General features: G+C 38.5%; 1 protein-coding gene across 1 annotated transcript; it reads left to right on the forward strand.

Annotated features, from left to right (window-relative positions):
- The first annotated feature begins 715 nt into the window (after positions 1–715).
- On the forward strand, positions 716–10,225 carry LOC148641881 (claudin-16-like). Its single transcript, XM_088617025.1, has 5 exons — positions 716–900; positions 5,836–5,971; positions 7,786–7,950; positions 9,307–9,371; positions 9,906–10,225. Exons 1-5 carry the CDS (start codon positions 808–810, stop codon positions 10,131–10,133), a joined length of 687 nt encoding a protein of 228 aa, XP_088473151.1. The 5' UTR covers positions 716–807; the 3' UTR covers positions 10,134–10,225.
- Positions 10,226–16,453: the final 6,228 nt, after the last annotated feature.

Consider the following 16,453-nt stretch of genomic DNA (forward strand, 5'->3'; position numbering starts at 1 on the left):
AGGTGTCAATTCTTAATGTCCTAACCTTCTAAACTATTTATTTAACTACTTTCAACTTCACTTTGTAGGGATGCAAGAAGTCACAGCACAGTTCAGTGTAGTGTCCAGACAGCAGAGAGTCACTGAAAGGCTGTCGTTCTCTCGGCTCTAAAACCCAGGCGAGTCTGAGGTTTTACACCTTGTACACAGCCAGCAGCCTCCTGTGTCAGACAGAGGGGCAGGCTTTGAAACATGGAGGAATTATGTCTGGCTGAATTCTACAACTGAATAATTCTGTTTAACTTTGAGGCAGCTTCTGGGGCACCTTCAGAGCCCTCATTGTTCGGGCTTTGGATGGTACAATTCATCCTTGTCTTGTCTTTCATCCTTGTATTGATTCAGGGATGGAGTTCATGGATGTGAAAGTCTTTTGACTTTATATCATGTACTTTATGCACAATTGTGTCTTTGTACAGTTTAGTAATTGTTCTGAATGACAGTGAATTTGAAAGAAGGTATTAGCTGAATTCCTAATGGCTTGAGGGTCAATTGCAATTCACAATTAACTCAATTAGCTCAAGAACAATTAGCAATTAAAAGCAATGACAAACTGCCTTCCTCTGTGGATATCCTCTATGGTTTTATTTTCATTTTATGGTACTTGAATCTTGAAACGCTCACAAATGTACTTTGTTCCTGAGCAACAGACGTTTTTCCATTCATGTCATTTAGAATGATGCCACCTAGGAGGCTGCTCTCTGTCAAATATTGAAAAGGAGTTTCTGCTTTAAGGAGCTGAAAACAGACCGAGCTGAAGACTGACAGACAATGGACAATGCTGCAGTGGAAATTCTGGCTCTTGTTTTAGGGCTGGCTGGCATCTTTCTTTTAATCCTGGCGAATGAAATAGACTGCTGGAGGGTAAGAGACCCTGTTTCTAGGTCAAACCAGACATCCTTCCGAGCTCTGCTTTATGTTTGAGTACATCAGCACAAACAGGCCTGTTACTTCACTGTATTGCATGTCTTCTACAATACCATCCCACAAGTTGTGTTTACATTACTGTAAAATATTTTGAAACTGGCCTTGGAAAATATCTATTTCTACTCTGTCTATTTTTTTTTTAATTTAAAAATACATAATCATAAATCAACAATGTTTTTGTGATAGCTTTGAATTTGGTATTTCAGAACATACAGTAAGAAAGGTTGTTAAGTAGAGGAGACTCAGCCCATCTAAACCATTTAGTGAATGGAGCCTAATTGTCAGCTTCTACCACATGAGTAGGCAGCTTGTTCCACACTCCCACAAGCCTTTGGATAAAGCAGAGCCTCCTGTTCTCACTTTGAAATGGACTTCCACGTAGTTTCCCCTTTTGTCCTAAGATGTTTGTTCCACTGTTCATTCGGAAGAAATCTGACAGACTGCATTTGTCAATGACTGAGAATTTTGAATACTTGAATCAGGTGCCCTGGTAGTCTTCTCTTTCTGGTGCTAAGAAGGTTCTTTTTTATGCCTGTCTGGACTGATTCCAGAGCAGAAATATCTTTTTTTGTAACATGATGACCAAAATTATACACAGTATTTTAAATGAGGCCTTACTAATACATTATACACCCCTTGATTTCAATTGAATTCTATACTTTTAGCAATATAGTCTAACATTTTGTTTTATTGCTTGCCCACATTGGGAAATGCAAGAGATGTGTCAACATAAATACCTAGGTCTTTTTTCACAAGCAGCCGCTTCTAGCTCAGCATTTCCCAATTTGTATGTGTAGTTTTTATTTTTACTACCTGCATGGAGAACCCTGAGACACATCACGGATTATCTGAGAGACAACCATTTTCTTCACCAGACCCTATATTTAAAGGTAGAGACACACTTTTTATTAAATTATAAAATCATAATATTTAAAATGATTGAAGGGTTTGTGTTTGTCTTGACATATTTTGAAGATTCAGTCCCAGGAGAGCATCTGTGTCTATAGAACCCGAGAAAAATTACAAACTGTAGCAGGAAGGTTGCAGGTTCAACTCCCACATGGAACAGGTTCAGTAAAGCTTCACTCACATAGTCTCAATGGACAGTTTTTTACAAGATCTTCTTTTATAGGAAGCATGTTTAATCCTCTAATAAACCTCCCAGAATGATGATAGTTTTTGAAGAAGAGTACACTAGTAGACAGTGTTGTGCTGTGCACTCTTGTAGGACAGCTTGTTTTAGCCTCTGAACTGGTGGCCTTTATTTATGTGCGAAATATTGTGCATGTGGCTGTTGAATTATTACACAACAAAGTTATGGTTAGCTGGAAGGATGGTTGATTCATAAATGGGTGTTTTAATAACTAGCACAGTTGATTTGTTTCCTAAGTGGATATTTTCAATAATTAGGTACTGTATGTCATCTTTCTCAAGGAAGGAAACACAAATGATTCTGAAAAAAACAGCACTGTCATGTTTCCTTTGCCTAAGGATGTGAAACAGAGCTGCTGTTCTGACACAGCAGGCAGGCTCCTGTGGTCCTGCACGCACATTAAGTAAAAGATCAAAGCTAAGCACCAAAATGCCAAGCCCGTACCTCTCTGAGCTGTCTAGCTGCATTAGAGCTCTCCATGTTCTAAGTAGGGCTGGCTAGCACACTCTTTACACACGGAAAGGGCAGATCCTGTAAGTTCATGAGCCCTGGGCAGATCAAGGGATTGTTTATGGCCAAAGAGAACTTCGTCCTTGCCAAATAATCTACAAATTAGTGATTTGTAAGATGGGAGATTGTTTCCAGAAAATACAATACCTCATTTGCTCCGCTGGGAATTATTTTCCCAGGAAAAATATACTGTATTTCCACAAAAATATATATTAAGGCATTAGGCTTAAAAATGTACATTAGCCTGCTATTTGATATTTTGTATTGATCCAAATTATTGCAAAAAAACTACTAACCTATAAACTCTTTAAATTATGTTATCTGTACAGCAAACAATAGTAAGAACTACAGTAAAAAAATTACATTTCAGTCATGTTGTCCATACAATAACTACAGATATCTAAAGTAAACCATTTTAACCTACTGTATAACAGAACAGTTGTATGGACTTTCATGTGTACTGTGATGCACTTAGATGCATCATTGGTGATGTATCCTGAGGTCATGGGGTGTTTTGGGTCTTTCAACATCAAACACCCTTGCCAAGCAACCCAGCCAAGGTTGATTGGACCCCAGCTGGTGCCTGAGTTGCACTACCCTGAGCCCATGGATCACGAATCCTGATACACAGCCATCTCGGAGCTCTTTCTGCTGCCTCAGTGGCAGCTCTAGTTGCCTTCCTCCTCTGACCATCTGTGATGTCCAGCACGCTGTCGCCCTCTTCAGGGATTTCACTGCAAAGCCCCTGCAGCCCAGTTCAATAGACATGCACCTTGCCCTCTAGCCCCTTGATCGGCACTGCTCGTCCCGTGCGACTGGAAGCTCCAGCAAGATGGTTTGTTCAGATGTTACAGACCACAGGGATGTCTCTGTGATAGTGACTGGAAATGTCAGCCATCAGCTGCCTGTCTCACACTGCAGCCAGGAGTCCTGTACTGACGCTGGATGCTGTTCTGCCCCTCCCCTGCCTTGACAAAAGTTGCGTCCTGCCTTGCTGGGTGAAGGCACTTGCAAAATCATCAGCAAAACTATTATGGCGATCTGCCAATTTCTTTCCTGGGGTACTGCACATGATGTTCTGGGGTATAGTATGTGACCTTACGCGGGGTTGTGGCCAGTGTGGAGGCGGTGCCCTGCAGGAAGGGTGATGCCTGGCCTTTGTAGTAACAGCTGTCCCGGTTCCTAGAAGATTAAGCACAGCTGTGCAGGTTCTATAAAGGTACACTGGATAGCCGCAGAAGGGGAGTATCTTTTCACCGGCGGTCCCGGGGGGGATTGTAGCTGCGTGTAGAGGAGTTAGTTTGCGCGCGGTGACGTCATCGCCCTACCAGCGCATAGCAGGGACCTCAGCCGTGTGGGTTGAGGGAGGACTCCTTTTGCTCATTCGGCGTGTTCCCTGTTACATTACACCGGAGACCCGGGTTTGTGTCCAGGTGTTGCGGGACGAACCGGCGAGGTGGAGCGCCGAGGGCACAAGCCCGCGCAGAACCGCAACAGTCACATGCGCAAAGCGTTCTTTTTCTTTTCTTTTTCGTTTTCCCTGTCACGTATCCTCACCGGGGCAGGCACTCCTTTTTCACACACTGAGTTTTTGTTTTGTTTTTGCCTTGCGCGCCCTGCTGTACCAGACTGGACCCCGCTAAATAGGGTACGTCCTGTCTGGTCGCCGCTGTGCTAGCAGTTCTATTTTTTTTTTTTATCTTTTTTTCCCATGCTGGAACCCGTTAAATAGGGTAAACCCAGCCTGGAGGTCGCGATGCACAGCTGTACACCTTTCTTTTTGGCTTTTTTGTTTCATTTTCACCCCTTCGTGTGTTATTTGCAGTCCCTGCTAATCTCACACCGGTGATACAGTCCCTCAGTTAGGGATGTTGACTTTTTACCGGTGCTCGCCGTGGCTCTGCCTACTACACTGTTACAGGTAGTTTCTGAGATCAGTGACAATAGAGCATGACTATTAAAATACTTTATGATTTCTGACTTGGGTTGGTAAGTTTGGGATTTTCTGTCACTTTCTTTGACTGCTTCAATGTTTTGTTTCTGAAAATCACAGTGTGCTGTAAAAGCAGATAACCCGTATTATTTGTACCAGGGTTCTTTCTTTTTTCTTTCAATTTTAGTCTTACAGTTTAGTCCCTATGAATTGGATTCAGATATTTATTCTTACTAATCATTTCTCTTATTCGGCACAATGTAGGAAATCAATGAAAAACTAGGATATTATTTAACAAGCAGCATTTCAAATCAAGGGAAGTAATGATACATTTATTAGTGTACCTTGCAGACCTCTTTTAAATACTGTGTACAACTCTGGTCAGCATATTATGAAAATTACATCGGTGCCCTGGAAACAGTCCCTAGAAAAGAGACTAGCTTTATTCATGGTCGAACAGGAAAGTTGAACACAGGTTAAAAAAACGTAACCTTTTCCAGTCTTGAGCAGATGAGGCTAAGAAAACACCCAGTACTTTCAACTCCTGAAAGGTATTGAAAAAAGCATTAATGATCCTATACATTAGTTAAGAATCCACAAGAAAAGAAAGATCCAAGAGCACATGTAAATTAAGAGTCAAGGATCTACAGTACAATACAAACCAACTCTTTACACATAGGGTGGTGTGTGTCTGCACAAGCTTCCCAGATACTGTGTCATTGAATACTGATTTAATCAGCTTGTTATAATAAATAAATTAGTAAATTAACTGAATGGCTTATTCTGGTACCATTTAAATACTTTTTCTTTCCATTGTTCACTTGTTATGCAAGTTGTTAACATCCACCCTTCAGTATTCAGTTTTTAGCAGGGTGTTATCGCTGAGGTTCCCTCATATTTGAAAGAGTGGGGATACTAACCCAATGTCTTGGTATAATTCCAGTTCAGTCTGACCTTTCAAATTCATCATGCTCTCAAGCAACACACTGCTTCCTCACTGAGCTGCTCGCCAGTGAGCAATGTAGTCTACTACTACAGAAGGAGCTGAAATGGAGTCAGTAAGGCAAGTCCCCCTCTTATCGCTTAAACACTTCAGGGCATATTGTAGTGTAAAACATTCTTCAAAAACAAGGTATCATCATATGTGTTCTCCACACAACACTACCTGAGCAGAGCAGCTTATTTCCAGCGCTTGGAGTGGAGTGTCCAGAAAAGTGCTATATAAGTGTAAGGAATTATTCTTTTCTTTGTTGTCTGGTCCTTCTTTTGTTTCCAGCACGACGCGAAGGACCAGTTCTCATCAGTGGGCCTCAGTGTCAGGTGTCGGGGCCTGTGGAGTGAATGCGTCTTTGATAACACAGCAAACATGTGGACCTGTGACAGTCCCCTCTCGTTCCTGGGAGACCTGCCTGGTGAGCTGTTTGTCTGGAGCTAACTCTGGGATTATTCCCAGCGTCAGCTCCAGAGATGAGCTGGCAGCTTGAAGACAAGGCAGTTGTATTACTAAAAGGAGGATGTTTATAGTTAGGTGCAATATAAGGTAGTAAGGAAGATTTACAGTATATGATTTGTTATGGGTTACATTTTGAATGTGGCAGAAGTAAATATGCAATATGCTGTAAAAGGTCTGATGTGTAACAGCACAGGCTGAACGCTGTGGTCATAATATTGGTGGTTTGAACGTGAACCACATTATCTGATTGTAACCAGGATCCCCCAAATGATGGCACACATTTGGACCAGTTAGCTGGCCAAGGTTTCCTTAGCATTTGAAGTAAGTCGTTCCTGGAATCTGCTGGGTGCCTGCAGGTTTGTAGTGATGAAGAGAGACATGTCAGTCTCACAATGGGCATGACCTAGTGTCCTCTAAAGCACTGTTCTGCTTCAGATGAAGAATAGCCCTGACAGAATGGCATGTCAGAAAGCCATATCTGCATGCTGTTCCAATCTCCATGTTTACAGTAGTGGTGGTAGGGCATTAAGCTAAATATTAAACTGACAATTCTGAATCTGGGTGCTTAGAAAGTTACAAGAGCAGCACTGCTGACTTTGAGCACTTTCAATAGGTGAATAGTGCCAGAATCCACCGAACTTGAAATACAGTAGTTCCCCATACAGATCCCCATGAACGTACTGTATCTTTGGAAGAGGTTTGTGCATTTACATTAATCGATAATAAAAAACTTTGTTCACTTGATTATGACTTTAATTTTCTTAAGGTGAAATGCAATACATAGTGAGCTGGATTAGAAGATGGATTTAGAGTACATTCAGTTTTACTATGGGCATATCCTGTCTTGGGAGTCATCCGAGCCCTGTCCCAGGTATCTCATATGGGAGGATGGTATTTAAGCACAGTGTATGAAAATTGAATTATTTTTTTCTGTACATAATCATACTATGATTTTACCAATATCTGGAGAATATTTAATTAAACCACTTTTAATAACTTTTTTCTTGCATTGCAGCTCTAAATTGGAATTGTTAAATAAACTCAGATTTACAAAGACAGCTTTATCACCAACATGGAAGGTTGAGGACTGTGAATTCCCACAGAGGAGATAGGAAATTGGGGGTTACTGCAGCTCTTTTTACAAAACCTTTCCAGCCATGTCCTGGTTAAGGCCTCTGTGTGCTCAGACATTGATACAATCTACAAAATTTACTTTGGAGTAGCGCATTACTTTTACTTAACCAGGTTACTGGAGAACAAATCCTCAATTATGGCAGCGACACGCAGAGTGCCCATTCAGCTATCCACTCTTCTTGCTTCTTGCTCCTGGTATTGTAAATATTATGATTACCCAGAGCCTACACTGGAAATATAATCAGTGTACAAGTCAGGACTAGACTGTAGATGTATAACCTGTCTGTCACAAGGCACACATGTAGCAGAGCACACAGGGACAATGTAGAAAGACCAATTAACCTAGCCTAAATTGTCTGGGAGTAGGTAGAAATATGATCTCACAGGCAAGAACCTGCAGACTCCAGTCATAAGTATCTCCATCATGAAATGAAAATCTGTCTGGCTCCTGCCCATGCAACCAATGTGGTACTTACCCATCACCAAACCCCAGAGACTTCTGGCCACAGTCACCTAAGAACACATTAACAGTGTATGGCTTATAGAGCTCAGCCCATGCTCCAGTCTCCCATACTGGAGAAGTTTTATTTCCTCAATGTCCTGACAGTCTGTTTGAACATCATTTCCCTCTCTCTGCAGTGGAAATGGTTGTAACAAGGGCTGTGGTTGTAATAACCTGTACAGTCTGTATCTTGGCTATCCCGGGACTCATTTGTGGAATGAGGTGTACAAAGCTCATCAGTGACACCCAAAATCAGAAAGTCAAACTAATCCTGAGCTCCGGCATTCTCTTCCTCTTTGGAGGTGAGTATTGTAGCATTGCACTGACAATAGAATATTCTCATTGTGCTCAGAACACATTGGGATTCGTGTCCTTCGCGATTTGTTTTATGACACAAGTAAATGCACGGTTTAATTAATAACATATAATTTCTAACAAAAAAGAAACCTTGGGGCAAAAATGTAATCATCTGAAATGTAATTTAAGAGTATCTGGGGGTATTATTAAAAAATATTATATTGTAGTGGACTGCTTCTACTCTAAATTTACACTGATGTACAAACTACTACGGCATTATGCTTCTTTATGCAGACACTACAGGGCTATCATCTGAATGTAATTGTTTCAAGTAAATAGTTTATCTCAATACATATTTATTTTGGGACAATAAAAAAGTATTGTTTACCTTCTCAGAGAGGAACAATTTATGTTAATGATGGAATACACCTGACAATGAGACAATTAGATGTGAATGGTACAGTAGATGTAATTTATAAGCTACCATTAATCTTAACCATACATGAGCAGTTAATGTGTTCTTTGATTTGTTGCAATCAAGGTTTTGAAGATTCTGATAAACATGAATCAAAGACTGCTAAATTGCAAGCTTGGTTTCATCTCACTCAAACTAAGCTGTTTAAATACAGTTGCAATAAATAAACACTAGCAGACGTTTTGTAGAAATTGTTGGTGCTCAGACCACACATTCACTGACTTCAAGTTGTGTCTTAGATGTTTAACACTTTCTCAGCAGTGTATATCTACTAATCTTTGCACAAATAGCACTTATAGGAAAAAGATGTGTGAGATCATACAGTATGTTATCAACATAATAGAAACATACATCATACAAACATACATTCACATTTGCATTTATTTAAAACAGTGGTTTTTAGGCTTCTATTCAATCCACTTCTAGGATAAAATGTTTGAGCAAGAAGTTTTGTGTTTTGTAATGATTAATGCTCCATGTAGAAACATCAGTATATTTGGGAGGGAAATTAAAAATCTTAAAAATATAACAGCAAAACCCCATTAAATACAAGATTAGAAATCTTGGGTAGATAAATGATTTGCAGGACATAGTGCTTTCTGTTCCTTTAGGGCCCTTTAATTGATTAACAGGACAGCAATTAGGTTAGCACCGCTACCTCACAGCCTACAATCCTGGGGTCAATACAGGGGGGACCTGCATGGAGTTTATATCTACTTCCTTGTGTTCATGGGATACTTCAGCTGTGGCTGAAAAAACACTGGTCTGTTCATTTCATGGCCTTACAGAGAATGGAGAGATTTAAGTGCCTCTATCCCCTGAACAATCTTTAGAGTCCATGCAAAAAGAGTGCATTTACAACACTAAACCGTACAATTTGTTGTAGGTGTATCTGGTGCTGTTGGACTTCTCTGGTATGGTGCTGACACCTTGATCAAATACAGACAAGAGGTATGTATATAATCAGTCTAGTTTACTTCAATGATCATCATGGGTAGGCCTGATGAATGACATTCAGTGCTGAGCAAGCACTTATTTTAGGACTGGAGTCAGTTGTACAAAGATAAATTTGCATTACAGACCATATTCACAGACCTTTCAATCATCAAAATATGCATTTTGATGTGTAATATTATAAACAGTTACTTTTTTGGATTTTAGTGTACTCACATCTTTAATGTTTAATGTTAGCTAGAGATTAGGGTGGTTGGGGGAATTTTTCTTATATGGTGATTTAAAAATACGTGATAATATCTGGCTACAACAGAAAATGCAATAAGCTTTTAAAACAAGAAATGCATGTTTTTTTTAATTTATAAAATGGTCAGTACTTAATGTTTAATGGCCATCAATGGTTATCAGCATTACCAGAAAAAAATATCAATTATAATGAAGACCTGAATAAACTTTAACTATCCTAAGTTAGAGAACCCTGAATTATTTATTTGTCATTGCTTTGCCTGACAAAGTGATTTTGTCTAACAGGTTAAATTTGGAATTCCTGGGGTGACTTATGAGCTGGGCTTTTCCTACTGGCTGGCAGCAGGAGCAGTGGCCTGTATAGTGACTAGTGCAGTAACACTTCTGACACAGCACTGCATGGCTCAGAGGAAGGCAGACTTCAGGTCTGGACCCACGGTACTGCCGCTAAGCCATTGGAGTCATTTGAAATACCCAGGACACAGAACTGAAAATGGTCAAACATACATATAACGGGACATTGCTGGGCTACTCTTCATTCTGAAGACACTGTCAATTCTAGTAAGTGACATGGGAGTAAAGTGAATTACAAGGTGGGTTGCTTGTAGAAACGTCCGCATACTGCTTTTGGAATATGCTTTTGTTTTTCCTTTTGTCTTTTTTATTCTAATTCTTCTAATTTATTCTAATATTCTTATATTCTTAGTACTGCCATAGCTTTGAGAAAATCCTTTAAAAGCAAAAAAAGGTTGTCTGTGCAGCTACACATTATGCATGTCCTGTGCTTCTATAATTATTTCTACTTCTGTGTATCTGTAAAATTATGTATACACAACACTCTGCAAAAAAAAAAAAAAGATACACACTCTAACATCATGTCATGGCCAATTATCAGTACCTGACAAGGTAGCAGCATAGTTGCTCTCACAGGTGAGAGGTGTCTAGAGAACAAATACATCCTATGTCACAGCTATGCAGATAACCAGGCAGATATGAAGATAGAGGGGAAAAAGCAATTGTCTGAGGCCTCAGGCATGGCAGTGTCTGTTACAGAGACCCATCCCAAGCCAAACAGGATCAACCATATCAGCTGGATTTCAGCCAGAAAATGTAGTTCTGTTCTTACATCACCTCTGCAACATCCAGCCCTCACAGTCAGATCAACAAGTCTAGTCTTTGTGATCAAAGGAAGTTACTGCATATAGAGAGCTAGGTACTGTACCCACAAATAGGGAGTTGGCATGCATATTTTTTTACAGTAGGCAATGGAATAAGTACTGTATGAGAAGAAACTTGAAATATATGCTATCAAAGTGTACCAAACTGCCCACTGTCTTAAGCTGGTCATTATTAAAAACAATAACAGTGTCATAAGAATAGTTTCCCCCAGAAATAATGGGAAAACTAAACAAGAGAAGATTCTAAAGGTACAGGTTTGTCAGCTTTACCTTTTTGTTTTTAGAGAACTCAGCATCTTCTCATTTTGTTTCTGAATCCTTGGGGAAGCCTGTGGAAATCAGTCCGTCTGGTTAATATAGAAATAATCAGTTACAGTACTAACATGGGAGCTGTGCTCACTCAGTACTCCGCTAGCTTTGCTGTCATGTTCCCTCTTTTGCTGTGATGCTGAAACACAAGGGGAACTTGAAACCAGTTTTCTCTTTTACTGCACTGGATGTGTTGGGGGGAAAAAAAGTAAATGTGAGAAAGCATGTTAATTTCTCCACATGACAGACTGAATTATTGTAAACATCTACAATAGATTAGCATACAGTAGCTCTTGTAGCCGAAAGAAGAATTTTAATAGTAAAACCACTCCCTTATTAATATTATGAATCCTGTTGATAATAATACATTTCTCTATCCCTGTTTCTAAAAGCCCTTGTTACATGAGTTACTGCTTTGGATATAACATCAATGAGTATCCTGCCATAACACTACAGCTACTAGACTCTGCCTTTGGTTGCTGTTATTTTCAAAGAAATGTCAGTTAATGGTCTAAATTCTACCAAACACTCACAGCAAGCAAAGGGATCAAAAACCATAAAAGCTGTATTCTTAGCTATGGGTTCCCTTATATATCTAACTAGCCTAAATTAACACCATGTGAGAAAGAGTCACTCAAACTGTCACCAGTTGCCTAATTAATTGATTAATGCACCACATGTAAACCTATTTACAAATAGAGACCTTATTTAGCTTTAGTGGCAGAATTTACTACCCTCATTTCTGCTGGTACATCACGTCGCATATACAGAAACTACTGTAAGTGGATAGAACTTGCAAGCTATAACCTCTGGAATGGGATAGCCTTCCTGTGATCTATAAAACAGCAGCTTTTCAATGCAGAACCCACTCATGTAACAAGGGCCTAACATTAATGTTCAGTCTACCTTATGGCAGTTAAACATTTTTTGGTACAGAATTTCATTTGTAAATGGAAATGCCCAGTACATTTTGCTGTATTATTACAAGGTAACATCTCACACAATTTTCATCTTTATTTTGCCTTTATACTGCTCCAAAATCTTAATGACAGAGAGCTACACAATATGAGCTGGGAATTATTTTATTATTTTATCTTTTATTTAACCAGATACAATCGGAGCAATCTGAGTGAAGTAGAGTGCTCAATAGCACAACTGCAGTATTCCACCAGGAATTTAATCCACTCCCTTCCAACTGGGAGCACAGAGCCCTAACCACTACTCCATACTGCTGCCAAGCAGGACAAAGTGCTTGATCCACATTTATCACACACCAGGACTCTAGAATGCGAAGAAAAAAAGTGCATCTTACAAAGTATGAAAATAAATACCTAAAATCTGCCATCAATACAATCAAACACACATGCAGTCTTACAATTTGCAGTTTTCAGATATAAAGCACTAGATACAGTAACAAAAAATTGTTTAAGTCTCTTTGTGGGAAATAAAAAGAAAATCCATCTATCCATTTTCTAATCAATGCGGTGTCGCAGGTAAAAAGACCAGATTGTTCCTTATGTTTATGAACAGATATTCTTTATTTTGTAAAAAGTTAAGTCATTCGTTATCCCAAACGACTTATTCTTGATAAGGGTCGTAGCACCCAAGAATCTATCCTAGAAGCCCAGGGTGCAAAGCAGTATGCCAGGCCATTGTAGGGTGCATACTCGCATACTGTACACTTTCAATTCCTAGCCTAGCCACCATGTATGTCTTTTGGGGATGGAGGAACCAGAGGTCCATGCAGAAAACCCATGTGAATCCAGAGAGACCATGCAAACTACAGACAAAAGGTGCTCCAAGCAGTATTCATGTTCTGGGCCTAAAGGCTATGAGGCAGCTGTGCTAACAACAGTGCCTCTGATATTGGCTGATTGAAGACTTCCTGTTCTCAAGAGTAATTGCAGAATAATTTTTCCTTCATTCCTTAGAATGCACATAAGCACATTCTTTCAAGAGTGTTAGTTAAGGGTTGAGATAGACATAAATAATGATAATAATAAAAATAAAATTAAAGCTGCAAGTATATGAATTAAACTGTCTGATTCTATGGCTATAAGTAAATTTGCATATTTTATATTTCTCCTGTTTAAAAGATTAAGGAATTAATGGTGGGATGATTGTGAAAATGTTAAATAATTTAAAGCAAAATAACTCTTTCTTTTGAGTTTAAAATACACTTAAATAACAAGGTACAATATTATTGTAGTTAAATCACTGTTTTTGTCCCTCATGAAACTATGCACTTGGAACAACTTAATTCCTTTAATCACACAGTTTAAAAAGCATTCAGACCCTTTTAATTTAAAGTCACAACATTATACATTTTGATCTTTTTTTTTCATTAAGCCTAGATTTTCCAAATCTATTGTCCTATCTGTAGCCCCCATAACCTCCTAAATGTGCTATCACAGCTAGCAATATATACTTCTGCAGGACAGAAGAAAACAACAGAGATGCAGTGACGTGCAATATGTAACAGTAGAGATGTTGGAGATACTTTGGGTACATTACATTATTCTGGAACTACCAAGGTGAAAATGTACCATAGGAAAACAAGGATAGTAATGTAACAAATATCACAGGACTTTTGTGGTGTAAACCATGGTAATTATCATTTACAATGGTACTTATTGTACAGTAGTTCTCTGTATTTTTAACTATGGTAAATACTACATTTCTTACAATGAAAAACAATAACACTTCAGCGCTTCTAGATTGTATGCAATTTTTGTCCATGAACCCAATATATTATAGTCCACATTTTTTCTACAGGGTTCTGTGGTGCTCATTTCAGGCCTTTTTCTGCAGAATAATTTATTGAAATTATTGCCAAAATGCCATTTTGTCTATTTCACTGCAACTGGTGCTGCATTTCTTAAAGGAAGCGTTTTTTTTCTCCAAAAGGCAAGTACCTGGTAATAGTGCAGAAAACAAGCGAGACACAGGACCAGAATCCCCTTTCCAGACTGGCATTGACACTTAAAACCTGTGTCACTAGTATACAGAACATTCTTGTTTGAATGACTTCAAGGAAGAGCTATACTGTATCTAACCTGGACTTCTCTGCTGTTATCATTTGCTGATTGCAGGCCACAGCCCTGTCATAAAGCCCCATTTAGTAACATATAAAACCGATGACACTGTATGATACTTATTGTGATGACTTGGTATGGTCCCTATTTCAAATGTATTAGGTTTGGATGAACCCTAAATCAACATTATTAAGAAATATATTTTCTTCTGAAGCCAAATTAACAAAGTCACCTGTAAATGAAACAACAATGAAAAGAACTGCTGAGCACAGCATAAAAGCATAAGTCTTTCAGCAAAAAGGACCCCGGAGTAAAAACAAAAAACAAAAACTAAGGTGATAAAACCAGTAATGTCAGATGATGAGGCCACAATTCTAGACATTCCCAAAACTCAAGTAAAGTAAAAAAAAGTAAGAAAACACCAGTGGGTTAGATTGCTAATTTTAGCCCCTTTTACAGAATCTTAATTTCTCACCAGCAGCCAATTGTTGTTATGTTACATTATGCTTCAGATGTGGATAGATATTCAATTCTGATATTACAAAATTACACAGAAACAGATCTCTATATCTAGAATGCTTTATTTCAGAAACCATTGCTCTTTCCAGGGAAGCTGACAAGGCACAGGAGTCAAATGTTGTACTCAAGTCCGAATTATTTTATCCATTTTATCCACTGTTAATGAATTAAGTTATTAGTGGAAATAATATGTTTATAATGTGTATGTCTGAGCATAGCCTAAGGAAATCGATTTTTTAATCTGAATTGTTTGGCAGCTAACAGTTAATCCATCTGATGACCTTTTTTAAAGGATCCCAAAAAAACAGATGAGGATGGCTGTCTAAAAATGAATAGATTATAAATTAACCTAGTTGTGGGTTTAATGTGGGTCAGTTGTAATTAGTATTATAACTTACAGTAAGCTAAGTGAATTATAAAATCAAATTTAACTGGCCTGCAAAACATAGGGCAGCCAAACCCATTAGGGTGGAATTTCAGCTATAGCTAAAAATGTTTCAAAGTTTCCACAGCCAGTGATAATTCCCAGCATGATTTTTACTTGTCTATAACAGATTACATGGGAAAATTATGTCAAATGTGTCACTGTAACACAAAAACACAATATCTGCTCCAATTCTCAATAGCAAAATACAAACCAGAGGACAAGCAAAATAAGCTCAGATGAAAAAAGCTGTTCTTCACACGAAGGTTTGTGTATATCTGGAAACACCAACCCCAAGGTGAAACTGATTCTGGGAACACGGGAAAACTTCAAAAACATTCCTGGATGTCATTGGCTCCCAGCAGTCCAGACAGCTACAGTAAATGTGCCGAATGGTTTCCTCTTGTTGTAACTTTTTTATGTTATGTAGTATATTTATAAGGTTGATCAGAGCAATTGTATTTTCAGAAACACTAGGATATCACTGAGTTGTTCAGCAGACATCCTTTAAATCATGTTTGACAACTGATCTATTTCTCTGAGTTTATTAGCAGTATTAAATTTTCCTCTCCATGCTGTTTCATTAGGAATGAAATATGTAAGAAATATTAAAGGCTAAATATTAAGATTTAAACATCTTTACTAGCTTTTTTAAAGACAATAAAGTTTTGTTGTGAAAGAAAAATGACCTTATACATGAAATATTGTTCAATTCTACTAATATTGCAGATTGCATAGACATATACTATAGCATTCAATTCAGATTATATTTAACATGGAGTACAATGGGATAAAACATAGACAAATTAGTAAATAATTGGCAAAATGGAGGATATGTAGTTCACTATACCTTTTAAACTGGACATTGTGACCCCATCACCATTTCAAAAAGCACCTTTAAAAGTTAAACTTGTTTAAGACTTACAAAGCTTTATTGTACCACAGCCACACTTGGAAGGACAAAGTAAATTATTTTTTATTAGTTTAGAAAGGCATATGCAATTCTAAGTTATTGTTACCCCACATCTCTCCATTGATGACTCACAGTGCCTTTTCATAGTCATCAGAAAATGTTTCCCAGATAGTGAACCTTCAATCCCGGTATTCTGTACTTTCACTGCTTTAAACTGGTTTCGCAAATGTTATGCTTCTTATACACACGATTCGTGGTCAACAGCTCCCAATTCCATTGCCCACAATCTACTGTAGTAACTCTAAGAAACTGATAAAGCTCCTATCTGATCCACCTCAGGTTTGAGCTGCTGACTGGTACACTGACCACTAGATGACATTGTGTATTGCAGGCCTGTTTCTTCTGTGTACAACAGACAAATGAACGCTTTGAAAATCACTGATGGTGACATGTTC

Source organism: Lepisosteus platostomus, chromosome 23 (assembly GCF_059453375.1).
Source record: "Lepisosteus platostomus isolate fLepPlt1 chromosome 23, fLepPlt1.hap1, whole genome shotgun sequence".
Taxonomy (NCBI): Eukaryota; Metazoa; Chordata; class Actinopteri; order Semionotiformes; family Lepisosteidae; genus Lepisosteus; species Lepisosteus platostomus.